Source organism: Drosophila eugracilis, unplaced genomic scaffold (assembly GCF_018153835.1).
Source record: "Drosophila eugracilis isolate 14026-0451.02 unplaced genomic scaffold, ASM1815383v1 contig_90, whole genome shotgun sequence".
NCBI lineage: Eukaryota > Metazoa > Arthropoda > Insecta > Diptera > Drosophilidae > Drosophila > Drosophila eugracilis.
This window is the reverse complement of record NW_024573812.1, coordinates 9,434,245-9,451,898: the sequence shown is the minus strand read 5'-3', so window position 1 is coordinate 9,451,898 and position 17,654 is coordinate 9,434,245. Positions and strand designations below refer to the sequence as shown.

The window sequence follows — 17,654 nt, the reverse complement described above, 5'->3', positions numbered from 1 at the left end:
AATTAGTTCCACACGCATGTACTAAACGCGTTTTAAATGCGCTTTTAAAGACCATTAACCATTAACCAAGCCATCTCGATGCGATGTTGATGAGCCAAAAACAGGTGGCGGTAAATTTTCATCCTCAGCCAAATTAGTTTTTGCCGGACGGCTTTCGGTCTTTGATGTTTTATTGATGATTGAAGTAATTAGTGAATAGCGAAAGAAGCTGGGAACCATGCAAAATGTTTATATAATCATTAGTTGGGATTTGATTTGAATTTGATAGTCTGCAAATTAGCCGGAACAAAAAATAGCATAACGTATCAAATTTAATATGATATTTTGAACGGCAATTAAGAAATTAGATAAAGTGAGAATATTTCATTAAAATTTAACCAAGCACTTCATGTTTTTGCCAAAAACAATTTAAATTAAATGATTTTAATTACGTTTTAATGACAGCAATTATCAGTTCCGTCCGACAATGAAATGTCAACACTTCCAAATGATTTCAAATTACTGACAGCCATATTGATGCTCCATTTCCTTTGACGCCATTAGAGCATTTATAGAGTTTTAATTTTTCCGGTTAAATATTAAGTAAGTTGATGGCAACACAAAATAGTTAAATACCTAACTAAATGGTTGGAGAGATCAATGCAATCACCGAAATTACTCGCATTGTTTTTGCCCGAATTCCGGGCCAGATACTTGACAAAGAATATTAATCTATCGTGAATATTTCAGTGGCCTAAATTCTGCGTCAAAAAGCGAATAATCAAACACATTTCATATTGAATGTGGATAATTTGCCATTAAAATGATTATCGAACTTTGAATTCGATAAAATCCACCTCCCTTCCCGCTAACCATAAATAATTTATGAAAATTCCTAACCATTTCCCCCGCACAGACTAAGCCAGGTCTTTTTGTTTATTGCGCTCATTTGGCATTGTTTGAATGCATAAATATTTTGGCCACATTCAACATTCGTTGCCCATCCCCAGTGTTCTTGATTTCCCCGCTGTTTGGCAACAATTTTCAATTAACAATTATTCAGGCAGTGGCTGACTTTTGCGAGGGGTTGTAGGGTGAGCCTCGAGACTGATTTTGACATCAGCCAAATTGAAATGTAATTGTTTTTGCCAGGTCCTCGATTGTCTGTCGAAGCGGGGCCCTTGACCCCCCCCCCCAAGCCCTCTGTGCTACCCAATACCCTTCGGACGCCTCTGGCCTCATGCTGTTAATGATGCAGCCACAAAATGCCGTTTGCATATGTTGCCACTCCCATGGGAGATAGATGTGGAAACTGAGGGAAAATAGGAGAATAGGAAAGGCGGGGGCGCCAACGCAGACATCAAAGGCGCATTTTAAATCCCAAACATATTTGAAAATTGCATGGCAATGAATTGGAAATTGAATAGCATTTCCATACACGGAATGCATCCGATATTGATTGCAGGGCAAATAGGCTTTTTATTTTTCTCCCCATTTTGTTTGTTTTGCTTTTTCGCGGAAAAGCACATCATTGGAATCGGGATTTCTATAGGTTTTACTTACGTATGATTTATGTATGGCTATGCCCTGCATAAAGTTCAGAAATGCTCACCTGAAATGGAACAAATTTAGAAATTAGGTTAGTAACTCTGTTTGAAATATTAGTTAGTATATAAGTTTAGGAATGGAAATAGAATGCTAACATCTAACAGATAAATCAAGGTATAATTTTAAAATGCTAACCCAACCCCTTTTTCACACCTTTTGAAAACCTTTTCGAGCAGCTGTAAGCTTCATGGCTGGACTTTCATTTATTCCAGAGACCTTCTCCGCCCAAAACTGCCCACATATGCTGTCATAAATCAACTCGATGTATATCGCCACATAAGTGACCACACTTGATTCAACAAAAAAAATGAACACACACCCCTGTGACCTGCTTGGGCTTTCCATATGGGCCATATGTTCCAGCCACACCTCCCGAAGGGTCAAAGGGCACCCTTAGCAGGGTCAGACAAAAATGCATTTAATTATCGCACCTAATTTCAATTAAAGCCGAGAAATACGTGGGCAATTTGTAATAATTTCTCGGTTTGGAAGACCCCAGAACGAAAGTCAACGAAAAATGTGGCAAATAAGTCAACAAGATGGGTAGAATGTCGGCCTAATGCTTCCAGGTGAGTGCACATTATTCATTACCCAAAACACACCCCTCAAATAGACGAGGTTATCCATATGTGGGAGTACTGTAATATCCCTCATAAAGAGAGGGAAACCCCCCCGGACGCACTTTCTCCATCTCTTTGCCCTTTTTAAGTATTATTAATTGTCTTACATGTTTGTGCTCCGCCGCAGGATATGTTCCGCAGAGAAAATAACTTTCTATTTTTGATAAAAATTTAATTTAAATTCAAATTCATTGTTTGCTGGCAGAAAACATTCAAATGGATTTACACAAAACTGTGTACTGCTCTTTTTAAAGCCTTGTTTTTATATTAATTTCTTGCACCTTCTATTTTTACCTTTCCTTTGTCCCATATCTCTGACACCGCCCAAAAAATATGACAGAATATGCCCCAGGTCAAGGAAAACTTGAACTTTCCAATCGAAAAACCAAACGACAAAGTCGTGTCCGAAGTGGAAAATCCCCAAGGGCAAAGCAACGGAGCAAATGGCTTGGAATTGCAGAAAAAGCCAGGCCAAGCCAAAAAATAACACAAAGCCAAGGAAAACTGAAGGAAAGGTTCGTCTCGAAGCAAACTGAAGCCGAGAGCAATGTGACTGCGATTTACTGGTCCAATTAGCCTGCGAAGGATGTTGGCTTGATGCTTCGATTTTGTGTATTTTTTTATTTCTGCCCCATAGCCTGGGGTATTTTTTTAGTGTTAGCGACCATAATTTGCTAAATTTATGCATGCAACCAATGTCGGTCAAGATTACTGGAAATCTTCGCAACGATTGCCGCCGTTGCAGTCCATAAGTTAGAGTTTTTATTTCGCATCCAGATCCATCCAGGGGTTCTCTCAACGCCCGTTGAGAATGCTACCATAAATTTGAGCATCCAATGGTCACAATTAACTATCGCTGGCACGATCCGTGGCCCCCATCTGGTGTTGTGACATCTCCTAAGTGGACACAACTTTGTGCGGCAACGAATTTATGGTAACTTGTTTAAACCGGCTCAATCGAATATCATCGAGTCGGTGCGTTTTAGCCGATAATATATGCCATGCGCTTTCCAATTATGTGCCGATGCATTCTCATTTAGATTGCGATGCCCTTTTCTCCGGCTAATGTCTTCATTTTGAATATGAAAGAAGGTTCAGGCGAAGCTGGGGGTCTGGAAAGGGGTTCAAATGTAGAAGAAATGGCTTTAATTTTGAATAAGAAAGCCAACATTTTGTATTAAATTCTTGAGAATGATTTATTAATCTTTGATATCCTTTAGAAATCGGTTCTTTTTTCAAAAGAGTTTTAATAATCAAACCTAATCTAACATCTTTTAATAAACTAATTGATAGGCTCTTGAAATAACAGTTCTTAAGCCTTTAAACCAAACATTTGCATAACAATTTAACCTCTTTCTGCACTCCAACTCCACCGATGACTATGTTTTAAGCCACTCAAAAGGATCCGAGATCCGAGTTACATCAGTTGACTAAATTAATCCCTGTGACACCTGGAACAACTGGCATGTCCATCTTCCGTCAGACTTAATTAGTTATGCAAAACAGTTGTTGGTCCTACTGAGTACGAGTGTCACCGGCTGCCTTCATGATTTGTCACACGCAATAAATTATGCAATTTCGGATGCCAAAAAATGAAGATAAAGATAAAGTCGTTGCGTGCCATTGCTCAATCATCATCATCGTCATCATCATCCGCAAACATTCACAGTCGAGCAGCATCCTCAAGAAGTGGGGACGGGAGATGGAGGATGGGTTGGGAGTTGGGAAATGGGAATGGGATGATGATGGGAACTTTTATGCTCACTTTTGCATGGTAAATGCCCACTGACATGTCTCTTGCTCCGTATAAATAAGTAAGCAACTATAGTACGGCATACAAAAGTTGACTTTTTATGTTGATTATAATGCTGATGAACCTGGAATTATCACATGTTGTTTGATGGACTGCAAACACGCACAATGCTATAGTATTTACACATACTATATATATTTATAAGACGACTAAAGCCAACTCAAGTCAAGCATGGAGGCTGCCTCTATCTCTCCCGTCTCTTTCGGCGAGTTGATAATCTGCCTGACACTTTGATGAAATGCTCTCTTCTCTTTATTTATGCTGGCATTGATAAATCGTCACAAGTGACAAACAACAGAAGTTCTGACCCCTCGGCGGCCCAAGCAGCAGCCCCCCACCGCTAGATGTCGCCCACCATTGGAGCTGCCCTATCAACGTGGGCCTCTTTTGACTTTCCGCTCTTGTTCAACTTGCTCTACATACTCGGACATTGATTAATTTCATAGTTAATTTGTCAGCATTAATCAGTATTAACTTAAATGGACATCAACACGTCCCTGGGCTTAGAAGATGCTCTCTCCCGCCTTTCTTTTTCCTCAATTGTTTTGTTCTATTTTTTTTTTTGTTATATTAATTAGTTTTTACTTCTAGCCAAGATCAAGTTCTTTTCTTAGGCTTATTGGGGACATGGGGCATGTTCAACTCAATTAATTGCCACAGATTTGTGTAGATAAACGAGTGATTAGCCGGGGTTAAGGTAGAGGAAGAAAAAGTCTTTTTTAAGCTTAATACCTCTCAATTAGTTCAAACCGTAAGCTAAAAGCTAAAGGAAAAACCAAAGAAATTTAAACATTTAAAAAAGTGAAGTACGTTTAAAGGAACAATTATTTTAAGTTTGTACGTATATTTTAACACATAATTTTTCAGATTTTACTCCTAGATTATCTTAAATTGTGGTAAAAAAACACTTCTCTAATTAATTTAAATATAAACGAAAAAGTAATCCAACCAGTAAATTTTGTTCCCAAAGTACAGTCGCTACAAAGGCCCAAAAAAAAATTACTCCCGACCACTTGGCAACCCTATAGACTCTGCCAAACAGAGTTGCTCCATTTCCCCCGCTTGCGTGCGTGTGTGCGTGACTCTTTGCCTATGCAAAAAATGCTTACCAGAGCCTAACTTACACACCCAAACAAACAAACACACTCACACACACACACAGTCTGAGGAAAGTCGCCGAGCGGTTAAAGCACGTTTATGGGTTAAACAGAGCAGAGCAAACATTAGCGACGGCGGCAGAGTTTCCAACTTCCCCCGACCACCACTTCCTACTTGCCGCCATTTCCCGCTTTTCCGACCTCTTCCCAACTTTCCTCACCTTTTTCCCACCTGAAAGGGCGCCTGCACTTAGGCGTTTGTAATAGCCACAAACACATGCGGCGAACTAATGCAACGCGGCGAATTCAAGTGCCGAATGTACATAGCGGTAAACATGCTAAGCGGTTTTTCTGCCTGTCTTTCAAAGAGTTTCGTCTAGAAGGAAAATCGTGGAAAAGCGACTGCAGGCGGTAGAAGGGCAGCAAAGTCAACGGTAAAAGTGTTTGCCCAAAGCCCTGGTTAACAAAAAAAAGAACCGAAGCAAACGAAGACGAAGTGCGAAAAGGCGAAGACAAGGCGTCCAGGATAAAAATGCAAACACTTCGAATACACTGAAAGATACGAAGTGTCACTACATTTGATAGAAAGAATTTAAAGTGGTAATAGTACGTTATCCACAAAAAACATTAATAATTTTAAAGTTTTCCTGCCATACAAGCTAAGTTTATATTTTTATAAACCTTTTTAGCAGTCGCTGTTTTTTATTTATGATTATTTCTCAGCGTGTATCGTTTTCGGCCCCTTTCTGGGATCTGAAAACTGGAGGCTAGTCATCCTGTGTGCCCAATTGCGGTTAACAAAAACTGTCCCAACTCACTGCCTCTCTGGGAACTGGCCCAAACGCCCAACCTTCTGCGAGGCAGCTTCTCCTTGCGCCCATGTCGTCCTGTCCAATTGACGGCTACTTGACATTTGGCGCTGCTCCCTCAGCTTTTGTTTCCCTTTGCTGTTTGCACAGCCCACACTCAAACGAAAGAGAGGGGTGGAGGCTAAATGAAAGAGACGGGGGAGGCGGTTTTGGCCAAATGGAGTAGAGTAAACACTTCCTTTGGAAAGTCTATGCCCTCCGCACACCCCGCCTTCCACCGCCTGCAAAAATATTATTTTAGCGTGTGAAAAGTGTAAAGTGCTATAATGTTTGGAAAATATATAACAGTTTCCCCCCATAGTCGAAAGCATGCACAGAGACATATATACAGTATGGTATAGTACACCGACTTGGACGTTCAACGACCGCACCCCGCCTACCATTCTAGCCCCCTGAACCAACCCCCCATTTGCCACCCACCGACATGTCGAGTCGACTTGACTTCTTAGCGAGTGAGTGGAAATGCGAAAAAGTGTGAGTGAAAATGTTATTCCTCATTTTGTTTGATTTAAGCTGATCAAGTGTTGCACTTGCTTTTATGGCCAGCTACTACATTTTCTTCTTCTTTTCGGTTTCTATTGTTTACACTCCAGTTGGCTAAGTGCAAACAGCCGAAGTGGGAGCCTTACTTTGATGGTATCAACTGGAGAAGAAAAGGAAATGTATTGAGGAGTTTAGGAAAGGTCTGAAAGGCTTTCTTTTTATTCATAATAACCATACCATTAATGTTAGTAAATGTTAACATATCAGATCAGAATATTATCCAGAGAGAGAGACTTACTAACTAATCCCTTTTGTAAACACGTACTTAATCTCATTAATCATAAAAAGAAATTGATTTTCCTCACCCAATGCCAACTAACGCGTTTTCCCTGCAGCGTGTGAACATTTTTAGGAGTCAGTGTGGGATTTTACGATCAATTTCCGTTGCTGAACAAGCCTATAAAAGAGAAACTGTTTTTGAAGTGGGGGTGTGGGGATCGGAAACAGGAGATTCGTGTATAAAGCGGCAGTCAGACGAAACCACTAAATATGGAACATTAAAAACCATAAATATTAAAACATAAAAATAGCCATAAAACGAACTAAAGAACACCCAACAACTGTAGCAACCGCATAACGAAAAAAAGAATATTAAAATTACAATGAAAATCCGTTTAGAGGGGAAATTAATTTCCATCAGGCAGCGGGGGAAAACAGCTGGAAATCAATGAGAGCTAAACAAAGCAGCTTCCAAAAACGAACAAGAAAATGCCACCCAACGTCACACACATACACACACGCTCGCACGCACAAACAATTAGTCGGAAAATTTGATAGGGGGAAGGGGTGAAAAGGTGTTGTTGGCGGGGGAAAATCAATTTCCAATGGTCTATCGAAAATGCATTTCCATTTACAAGGAGTTTTTCACTCCCCTGTCCGCAGCAGTGTATTAAAATCAATGAATAAATAAACAAAAACCAGCAACTATCTCCCACTCTCTTCTCGGTTTTTCTTCTTTTTTTGTCGGGCGGGATCTTTTGTCTCTCCACATATAGTGAAAAGCGGGTGTGGGAGGGGGATCCTCTGCCTCCGGAGTTGATTTATATTTGTTTTGGACCGCATTGTGTGAACGGCGACAGCTATAAAAGCTTTGGCGGCACACGTCTCGCCGTCCGTATTTTTGTCCGACTTTCGGACCATATCTTTCGTTGAACTTTCGACCTTTTGTCTGTGCCTCTGTGGGATTCCGAAATTTTAATTTTAACAAAAGGAGGTCTCCTGCAAGAGAATCTGTTTACTGGTTTTTGTTTTGAAGTCCCTACCATTATTAAGAACTATACATAACCTTTGAAAACCTTTTAGCCACCCAACGAACCACTTTTCCTTGAAAACTTTCATTACCAAAGCGTCAACTATTTGATTGCTTAATTAGCAAACATTTTTGGGGTCGCCATAAATAGGGACAATTGAAAATGTCAACAGTTGTCCCTTTCGGTTTGTGCATAATTACAAGCGCAGCAGCAAATGTTAATGCCCGGGGTCATTCGAGTGGGTTTCCCAATAAGCAGGAACAGATCGTGTACGTATATATGAGTTTATATATGAGGGCTCTAGGAAGCCTCTCTCCCCCTTTGCCTGTACTTCATGTTTGTCACTCTATAAATGTGTTAATTAGTCACAGCCCGCAAAAACTGCATCCATCGCACCCTGGCAAATGTCAAAAATCGAAATTATGAAATGACATTTTCCCTTCGGTCCAATGTTAATTAAGTTTCCGATTGTATACAGATGTATTTAATGTTTTCCAAGTGACGTGTGGGGGAGAAAATTGCAAGGGAAATTCAATATTTATGCCCAAATTTTTTACTCAATAAATATTTAATTGATTCGAATTTTTGTCATATGAGATTATTCAAAGGCTGTGATTGATGGTTTGTTATGAAGGCTGTTGTAGAAAATTGTATTTCCTATGGGAAAAGTTAATGGGTTTAATGGAAGTTAATGCTGAGGGAAAAGTAATTAAATGTTAAATTAATTTTGAAAATATTGTAAATTGAAAAAAATTATTTTAGAAAACTCAAATTTGAAATATTTCTTAAACCATTTAACATCTCATTTTTACCATTTATTTTTCAAAATTCATTATTTCAAAGTTGATAAATTTTCCAAAAAGAAGAGCAAACCAACAAACGATTAATCATATAAACAAATGCTTGCTCCTATTTTTACACTAAACTTTTCAGCCCCTCTTAGCATCTGAAAAACTTTAAAAGGCCGAACAAACAAATAATTAATAACGAAAGTTAAGAGGGCAAAAATCAAAAAACTTTCGGCTGTCACGCCCATTTAAGTATAAACAATTTCGAAATTCTAGCCGCCCAATGCGCCCGCCTTTTGCAAAGAGCACTTGTCGTTGAAAACATTTGTAAAAATTCCCATGGGACTTGAAAAAATGAAGAAGCGACGGATATAGCAAAGATAAATAGAAGGAGATGGCTATAGATATAGAATGGCAGGAAGATGAGGAGTGGTCAGCAGGGGGCATCCCTCATCTTCGTACTCAAACATGCATAAACAAATAAAAACCCATTAAGCAAAGCCAACAACAACTACCGCATTGATGTGTGCAGTGATTAACCGGAGTGAGAAAGAGGGGCTATAGACGGGGAGAGGCAGAAAGAGAGGGGGGTACAAGAAAGTAGCGGTAAGCAATTAACAGCTACAGCGACAAACGAAAGGAGTAAGGGAGAGCGAGAGCTACTGCTAATGCACTGAAAGTTAAAAGTTGCTTTTAATCAATGAATATTTAATATTATCTTAAAAAGAAGAAAATAAAATTATTATTCAACTTATTTTATTTAGTAAGGAAAATATCCATATTTTCAATATACTTTATAAGAGAAGTAATTAAAACTTAAATCTGCTAAATACAATAAGAATTTTTCAACAATATCATCCGCAGAGATAAGAGCAGTCCAAGACAGAGAAGACAAGAGAGTGTGCGAGGGAGAAAGACATGTTAAGTCTGGGGGAGCAGTGCATTAGATAAGCAAAAAAGCTGGAAACCACCAAAATACATATGAGGAAGAAAGGGTCCAGCTGTGTTTACCGTATGAAACAGAAGCCGCTCATCCAAAAATAGTAATCCCCCTCCCTCCCTAAATGCAAAGTGCAGAGATTATAATTCGTGTGAAATATTTTAATATTTACTTGCACAACACAAGAAGAGGTGATGTATTAAAGGAAAATGCATTTTCAGTAAGAGATGTGATATGGAAATGCTCTCTTTTTGATAGTTTAGAAAATGAAGTCAAGGAGATTAAGATAAGTTCTGATTGAAAAACAAAAAAAATCTAGAAAAAATGTAAATGAAAAAAAAAATCAATAATTTTATCTCCGTTGCTTCCTTTAACTTTGGTACTACTTCTGAGAAAAATAATTAAAAATATCTTAAAACATTGAAAGAGAACCGAAATAAATTTAAATTTCCGGATGACGTTTGTTTGTATTTAGCCAGAAAAAAGAAAAACCATCTAAGGGTCTGTGTCAAGGCGCTGTGCAAAAGTATTTCTCATCAAAGAACGAATCTTCGTATGTGGGCAGGTATGGTCTTGTCAACTTGATGGATCAGGGATGAAGTTCAAAAAGAAAGAGTGGGTCTAGGACTAAGTGCTTGGGGCTGCTGCAGCGCCCTTTTGCGGAATCCGTTACTAATCACACGACTTACATTTGTAGCCCGCTTCCGACTGAACCCGCCACACCGCCTCCTCCACCCGGAAAACCATTTCAATTTCCATTCCTCGGTTCAGGGTTGATGCATTCGCAGAATCTCAGCCTGTCACATGCTCGTAAAATCAACAAAATGCAGGCGACTGTTGTGACGCTTGCCATGACAACAGGCAGCAACATACAGCAACAACACTCCGAGTTGCAGTTAGCAAAATGTTTAATGAGTGACAGAGAGACGGACATGCACTGAGAGAAATATTTCTTGCATGGGATTATATCAGAAATATTATGCATTTTTATGGTTATTTTCTTCACCTCAATAACTTTTTATCTTAAAGGTCTTACTAATAAAAATATTTTATATTTGTGGAAACTTAGCTGTATTTTGTCATTCTGTATAAATTAAATATTTCAAAAATATTTATTACTTTTCATCAGTAAATATATTCTAAGACATGAACTCAAGATTATTTAATATTATGTTTTATTAATAAACAAATTTATTTAAAGTGCATTTGGAGAAAAGTACGAATCATAGAAAATTTGCATCTGCGGTAGGTTTTAGCTTAAGAATTGGCTAGGGCAAAGCCAGCGGGGGCTGGGGGTTTTATCCACCCCAGAGGGGTTGAAAGTGCGGGACATTGGTAAAAAGGGGGGTTGGGCCACCCACTCGAAAATGCGTCGCTCGCTTTCTGCATTCTATGTCAGCTGTCAAAGCCCAAAAACTGAAGTTGCCTTTGTGTTTTTTTTTTTTTTTTGCTGTTTTCTGTTTATATATGTATGCATGGACATGGCCGGAGGGGTGATGGCCAAAAAGGGGGATGGGAGGTGGCTGGATGATGCTGCCGTCGGGCAAAGTGTCCATTATGTTGATTTGAAAAATAAAAGCAACGGATGCGATTGCTCACACAAAGATGAAGGGCGGCGGACTGACAATGCTGGGCGGGGGACTTTCCAAAGGGGATTTATAAGGCGGGTGGGGAAGGGGGAGTGGCCGTTTAGCAGTAGCTGGTGCTTCAAATTTAGTTGATTGAATGACAGTTATGTGGCTTTGTGATGGTTGTTGTTCAGCTGAGATTAGTCTCAGGGAAATGCAATGCAAAGAAAGTAGCCTTTATGATAAGCTTCAAAATGACCCAAAAACTTAGACACTAAAAGTTCTTCCACTTCGACTTACATATCAAAAAATACAAAAAAAAAAAACGAAAACAACTAAGCAATTAAAAAAATACTTCCAGATATATAATTCCCAATCAAAATTCCAAATTGCCATCATTATGATTAAGAAAATCTTAGGCAAAGCTTCAGAGCACAGAAATCGGCATCACAAGTTCAATGAGAAAACTAATTTGGATCATATAATTGCGAAACTAAAACAGAGTGGGGAAATGGGAACTGTAGCTCAGATTTCTATCCGGGATATCGAATGGGTGTGCCTCCGAGCACGGGAGGTACTCCTGAGCCAGCCAACTTTGCTGGAACTCTCGGCTCCGATCAATTTACTCGGCGACATTCACGGACAATATTCGAATCTCTTGAGATACTTTGAGGCGAATGGTTATCCGCCGGACTCAAGGTACTTAATGCTAGGCGATTATGTGGACAGAGGCAAGAAGTCCATTGAAACGTTGACCCTTCTATTGGCCCTCAAGGCGAGGTTTCCAAAGGATTTCTATTTACTGAGGGGCAATCACGAGTGCTCCACCTTGAACTATGTCTACGGATTCTACGACGAGTGCAAGCGGCGATTTACGGTTAAATTGTGGCGGACTTTCGTCGACTGCTACAACTGTATGCCTCTGGCGGCAATCGTCGAGAACAACATCTTCTGTTGCCACGGCGGCTTGAGTCCTCATCTTTTTAACATGCAACAAATACGGAGAATCCAGAGACCCATTGAAATCCCGGAATCTGGCTTGGTGTGCGACATCCTGTGGTCCGATCCCGATGTGCGGATTATGGGTTGGGGTGCGAACGATCGCGGCGTTAGTCATACTTTCGGTGCGGATGTGGTCAGCGCCTTCCTGCATCGCTTCAAGTTTAACCTGATTTGTCGGGGTCACCAGGTCGTCGAGGACGGCTATGAGTTCTTTGCCAAACGCCAGCTGATCACGATATTCTCAGCTCCCAATTACTGCGGGAAGTTTGATAATGCCGGGGCCATGTTGTGCATCGACGAGAATCTTCTCTGCACTTTTAGAGTTCAAAGGCCATGGTGAAGGTCGGGAAAGTGAGAAAATAGTTGCTAAGGAGATTAATGTTTTTAAGGTGTTGTTGGTTTTAACATATTGACATTGTGACTGTTATTAAATATTTTCCGATTTGTCTTTTAATTTGATAACCTTTTTCTTTTTACCATTATCTCATATTAAGTTTAGTGTACCAATTAGCATTACATAATTAACTGCCACAATTACAATACAATTAATCGAAAAATGCATTAAAAAAATTCCCATCTCATCAACCATTATTTTCTAGAACAAAAACCATTGCGATTTCTTTCTTGCTTTGCGTAGTGTCGTGTAAAAAGTAATATATATTAATTTGATAAATGATAATCATTAATTTCCATCTAGTAAAGTCAGAAAGGCAATTAAATTATGGCAAAGTTGGCAAAGAATTTTCATACCCACAATTCCCCAGACCCGGGCCGCCCCTTTTCTAGCGCCCATCTCAAATGTTAATGACTGCCCTCAACAAAAGTGAAAAGCAGCTAAAATAATTACTAAAATGCATTACGACACGCACACTCACACACCGGCGGGAAATGCAAATTGGCGGGGAAAATAATACAAAAAAAAAAAGAGAGGAGAGAAATTAAATGACACTGCAATTTGCAAAGGGAATAAATTAATGGCAATCCATTTTGGAAAATTGGAATGATGCACAGTGGCCATTAATGCAAATTTATAGGGCACTGGATGGGGCGGGGTCTCTGTGACATATAGATAAAGTCAAGAACCTTGAACTATATAGGAGCGAGTAATTTTAATTCATAAAGGAAATTAAAAACTATAAATTTTGTGAATTTAATTTACCAGATTACCTTTTACCCCTTCTGTCCGACTAAAATTGAAACTTCCAAAAATCAAAGTTTGTGGAAAAGTTGATTTTGCAACAAACATGGCAACAAGGGGATTCACTTTCATGCATTTGGCCATCCTCCTTGGCATGCTGTTGACTAATGACAACACAAGCATATCAGTGTCGCAACAGCCAAGGAAAACAAAACAAACAACCGAGCAAATAAGCGAGTAAGATGTGTGTGGGGTTGAAGGGACCCCCAGCAGCATTAACCCCACAGTGCAGCATGTCCGAGGAAAAGATGGAGATGCAGAGATATGGATGGCAAGACAGGGACAGGCGTAAGCTCAAATATCCACAGAACTAATCTGAGGAAAAGGGCCAGAACTAGATAGATAGAAAGAGATGGCAGGAAGCTGCAAGGATTTACATATTAAGCCATTTTTAATTTACGACTTGCCAAAAAGCTAGCCAGTCGAAGCAGGACCAAGACGAAGGACTCAGGACTTTCTCTCCCGGAAAACTCTCTCCCATTCACCCCACCGCCTCCGCTGCCTGACTAAACAGCAGATAACAAAGAATGGAGAAAGGCAGGGAACACAGATGGATGATAAAGCAGCCAAAGGGATAACGACGACCATGTATCCTTACGCAAAAGCCACATAACGGCAATGGAAAGACACCCAACCACCCAATGATCTCTCTCCCCTTTTCACCACCACCAACACCACAGCCTTGGACCCAAAGGTTTCCCTTAGAAGGCGAAGAAGAAGCGAGTCAGCTACAATGACAGTAATAAAATAAAAGTAAATCCATGCTTCGGTTTTTTTCTCAGCTCCTTTCTCTGCCGGCTGGCATCTGTCAAAGTTTGACATTGACGTACAAGTCTCGGAAGTAGAGAATCGAGAACTGAGAAACGAGACGCAGCTTGTTTAGAGATTTAGAGATGTTTTCCATGTCGAAACGGGAGTAGCCTTTTGGAAAAACTGGAAACTGGGGGGGGGGTAAAGTGAAAGTTAAGCTTGAGCTGCAGGAACATTTTGAAGGTGTTTTTTAAAGGTGTTTTATGGGAATTTTAATCTAATATCACAGAAGAAGTACTGACAGGTATTATAGTTAATTTTTTCAGCTTATAAGTTTTTCCGATACTAGAACTCTCATGCTGGCTCCTCTTTTACCACCCCAAAATAGAATACAGAACTATAATCTGCATTTCCTTGGGGTCTCTTTTTCCAAGAAAAATAAACCCAACAGGAAATGGCAATGATAAACCTTATGAGGTTTAGTTCCCTATGGGCTGTTTCATTTTTATAGAGCCCCAGCCTATCGCTGGGAACATCTTGAAGAGCTTTCCTTACTTTTCAGCAACTTTTCCAGTTTACTGGTGGCGACAACAGGTGCAGATGAAAACCCAAGTGAGGGGGCCGAAAAAGGGCTATGCATGGACCATAGAATAACCATCAATCACGTGGGGCTTGGGCTTCGAAAGCCAAAGCCAACTCAACCATATGCCAAAGGTAGTTACAGTAGACCGCCTGGAAAAGTCACCCTCTCAAACCGCAAGTTTTCCCCTTTAATCCCCATCCTATTTTGGTGTGGCGTCAAATGTGACGCTTGCAAAAAAAAAAAAAGAATAAGAAAGAAAAGAAAATTTTGTCTCCGCCCCTGAAAATCCCCAAATAAAACCTCCTCTAACAAGCGGAAGGAAATGTTGGGCTGCCTGATGCCGAAGATGACGATGATGATGACAATGTTCCTGGTTTCGGTTCTTTAAAGTTTTTGGGGATCCCAGAGTTGGAAAGCCCAGTGAAAAGTCAATGTCTGTGCTGCGGTTTTGTCACTCAAAACATACAAAAACCGCTTTGTTTGCCGGGTGAAAGTGAAGACTGAGGCGAAAGGAAAAGGAAATCCCTCACCATCCGGCGTATTCGCCTCCTTCTATTGTATCTCTGGGTGTGAAAAGATTTTCACTTGATTTGACTTTGCTCAACGAACGGCTTTCCCTTTCTTTTTTTTCCAGTTTTTCGCTTGTTTGGTTGATTATAAACTTTTTTCTTCTTACTCGAATCATTTTAGTCGCTTGTTATCCTTCGGAAAGTTCACTCACCTGCAAGGAAAATAAAAACAGAGATAAGGTTAGATGGGCCGAGAAAAGAGTTATGTTTGCTAATTAAAAGATTACAAAGACCAAAACCCTTTTCAAAATTGAAAACTGCAAACTAGCCTGGCATTTAATTAACACACCAAAAAAATCAACCGCAATCGACCCTCCCAAAACAACAGAAAAAAGGCCAAAAAAGGTCAGCAAACAAGTAACAACTCTATTAAAAATATGGCCAGGCGAATGATTTATAACATTTCTGGCTCGGTGAGACGGCAAAAAATAAAACGTGGAAATTATAATGGTAGGACATGGCATTAGCCTGGTCACCTTGCTGGCCGCTTATTTGGGGGGGAAATTTAAAAGAAATAAAAAATAAACATTTTTTGACAGGAAAAGGAAAAGCGGGTGCCTTTGGCATGCCGTGAAAAATGATGACTTTGGCAATTGGTTTTGGGACTGAAGGGAAAGGGATACTACAGGAAAAACACAGCCAGATGATGATGAGTTGTCTAATATTGATAGAACATCTGACGGGCTTAGTAGTAAATAATGCAGGTAGAGGCTACTTTATTGGTTACTTCAATTAATATCATGCTTTTCAATACAACAAATATGAAGAAATAAAAACGACTTGAAGAGAAGCCAATTTAAAGTTCAGCGAACCAACATTTAATCAAGTTCACCACTTCAAATTACCAGCAATTAATTCACCCGAACAACCTAATTCGATTATCAAAACATAGGAAAATTAAACTCAAGATACTTTCACTCAGTGCTCAGGCTCAGAGCACAGCTGCCAGCTTAACCCACCGAAAAAAAGCATGATTAATCAGCAAAAAAAAGATGTGGAAAACCACAAAAAAAGAAGTTGTAACGAGTGAAAGAACAAACAAAGTTGCAGTTATGGCTCAATAAGCCAACAAAGGCGAACCTCCAGTCGATGATAAAGCATTTTCCCCCTCCCCCACCGCTTCCTTCAGTTTCAACGAAAAGCCGCAGACAACAACAATGGACTTGCATGATGAGCCAAGGAAAATAATGACTAACCACAATGAAAATTGAAAAACATTTATTAGAAGAGCACACAGTGCAAGGGCAGAAATAAGACCACTTTTTTGGGGTTCTCTTTGAGAAGGAAAAATTGTATTCCTTAAAAAGTTGATCTTTAAATTTTTAAAAAATATTTTTATTATTTGTTTTAATTAATAACTTAATCATCAGGACAGACAGAAACTTCATTCCTTAACTATTTATTTTCATGAGTTGCTAATACTAATAATGTTAAAAATATTAAAAACATTTTTAAACTAATTATTTTTCCAGTGCAGCGTGTGTAATAACAAGGAGATGAGGTGCAGGGACACATGTTCATGGAAATGAAAAGTCTGCGAAGCCAGCCTGTGGGTTAAGGCGCTGCTGGAGAGGGGTTAAGGGCTACTGTGAGCCTTATTTATGAGGGTTAATAATCGAACGCGATTGCCTCGACAAGATAAACTCCCCGGGAATATTTTAGCTCTTATCGTGAGTCGGCAGAAATCATTTTTCTTCCTCCCGCTCTATCTCATTTTTTCCAAACTGCCGTTGCAAATGCGGGCATGCAACGCTCCCTCCCTCTTCTTTTCCTCTGACAGATTTTTTCCTTACGCAAAATGATTGAAATCATCTATTGATTATTAAAATATTCACAAAAACCCATCTATTTTGTGTATTTCCGTTGGAGCGTGGGTGTCAAATTAATAAATTATAGGAAGATAATCAATCATTGAATGCGCTTTTGTGTGGCTTGAATAAAGGGAAGATCACCCACGATGTTTTTGGCTTAAAAAGGCAGAAGATTTATGTGCGAAAAAGCTGAAAGATACAGGTTGAAAGAAGAGGTTGAAGGTGGAGCAATGAAATGATAATGGTTTCTCAAAAACGAGTATTTAAGGAGTGTTTCTTTGATAATTTGTACCAAGAAACTAAACGAATTTAAAGTAGTTTTAAGTTCAACTTTAAGTTAACTTGTAGATTACATTCTCTTTTATTATTTTCTGTTCTAAACATTTTAAGTAAAATGCTTTCACCATATTAAACTCTAAGCTTCCCACAAAAATCAATAGAAAACACTCACTTTTTTCAGCAAATTTAGATAGCCCCCAGGAAAAAGCTTAAAGAAAAGTCGGAACTAAGGAAAAGCTGTAAAACCAACGGCAGCTGGTCAATTACAAAAGAATTACCCGCCGCAAGAGTTTCGCATTGGCATTTTCCCCGGCTTTTGTCAATTGCAATAAAAATAATCAACATGCATCGCCCGGTCCAAGTTGCATTTGGCCTTTTGGCGCTGAC

General features: G+C 39.4%; 2 protein-coding genes across 2 annotated transcripts in view; one reads left to right on the top strand and one right to left on the bottom strand.

The window, feature by feature from the left end:
- Window positions 1-17,654, bottom strand: part of LOC108112703 (leucine-rich repeats and immunoglobulin-like domains protein 1) — an 88,915-nt gene that overhangs the window by 66,051 nt on the left and 5,210 nt on the right. The window lies entirely within an intron of this gene.
- LOC108112706 (serine/threonine-protein phosphatase alpha-2 isoform) lies at window positions 11,202-12,531 on the top strand. Its single transcript, XM_017222927.2, has one exon. The coding sequence runs from the start codon at window positions 11,476-11,478 to the stop codon at window positions 12,415-12,417; it is 942 nt and encodes a 313-aa protein (XP_017078416.1). The 5' UTR covers window positions 11,202-11,475; the 3' UTR covers window positions 12,418-12,531.

Excerpts from the sequence above, each read along its gene's own strand:
- LOC108112706 (XM_017222927.2), top strand. The coding sequence starts at position 11,476 with ATGATTAAGAAAATCTTAGGCAAAGCTTCAGAGCACAGAAATCGGCAT.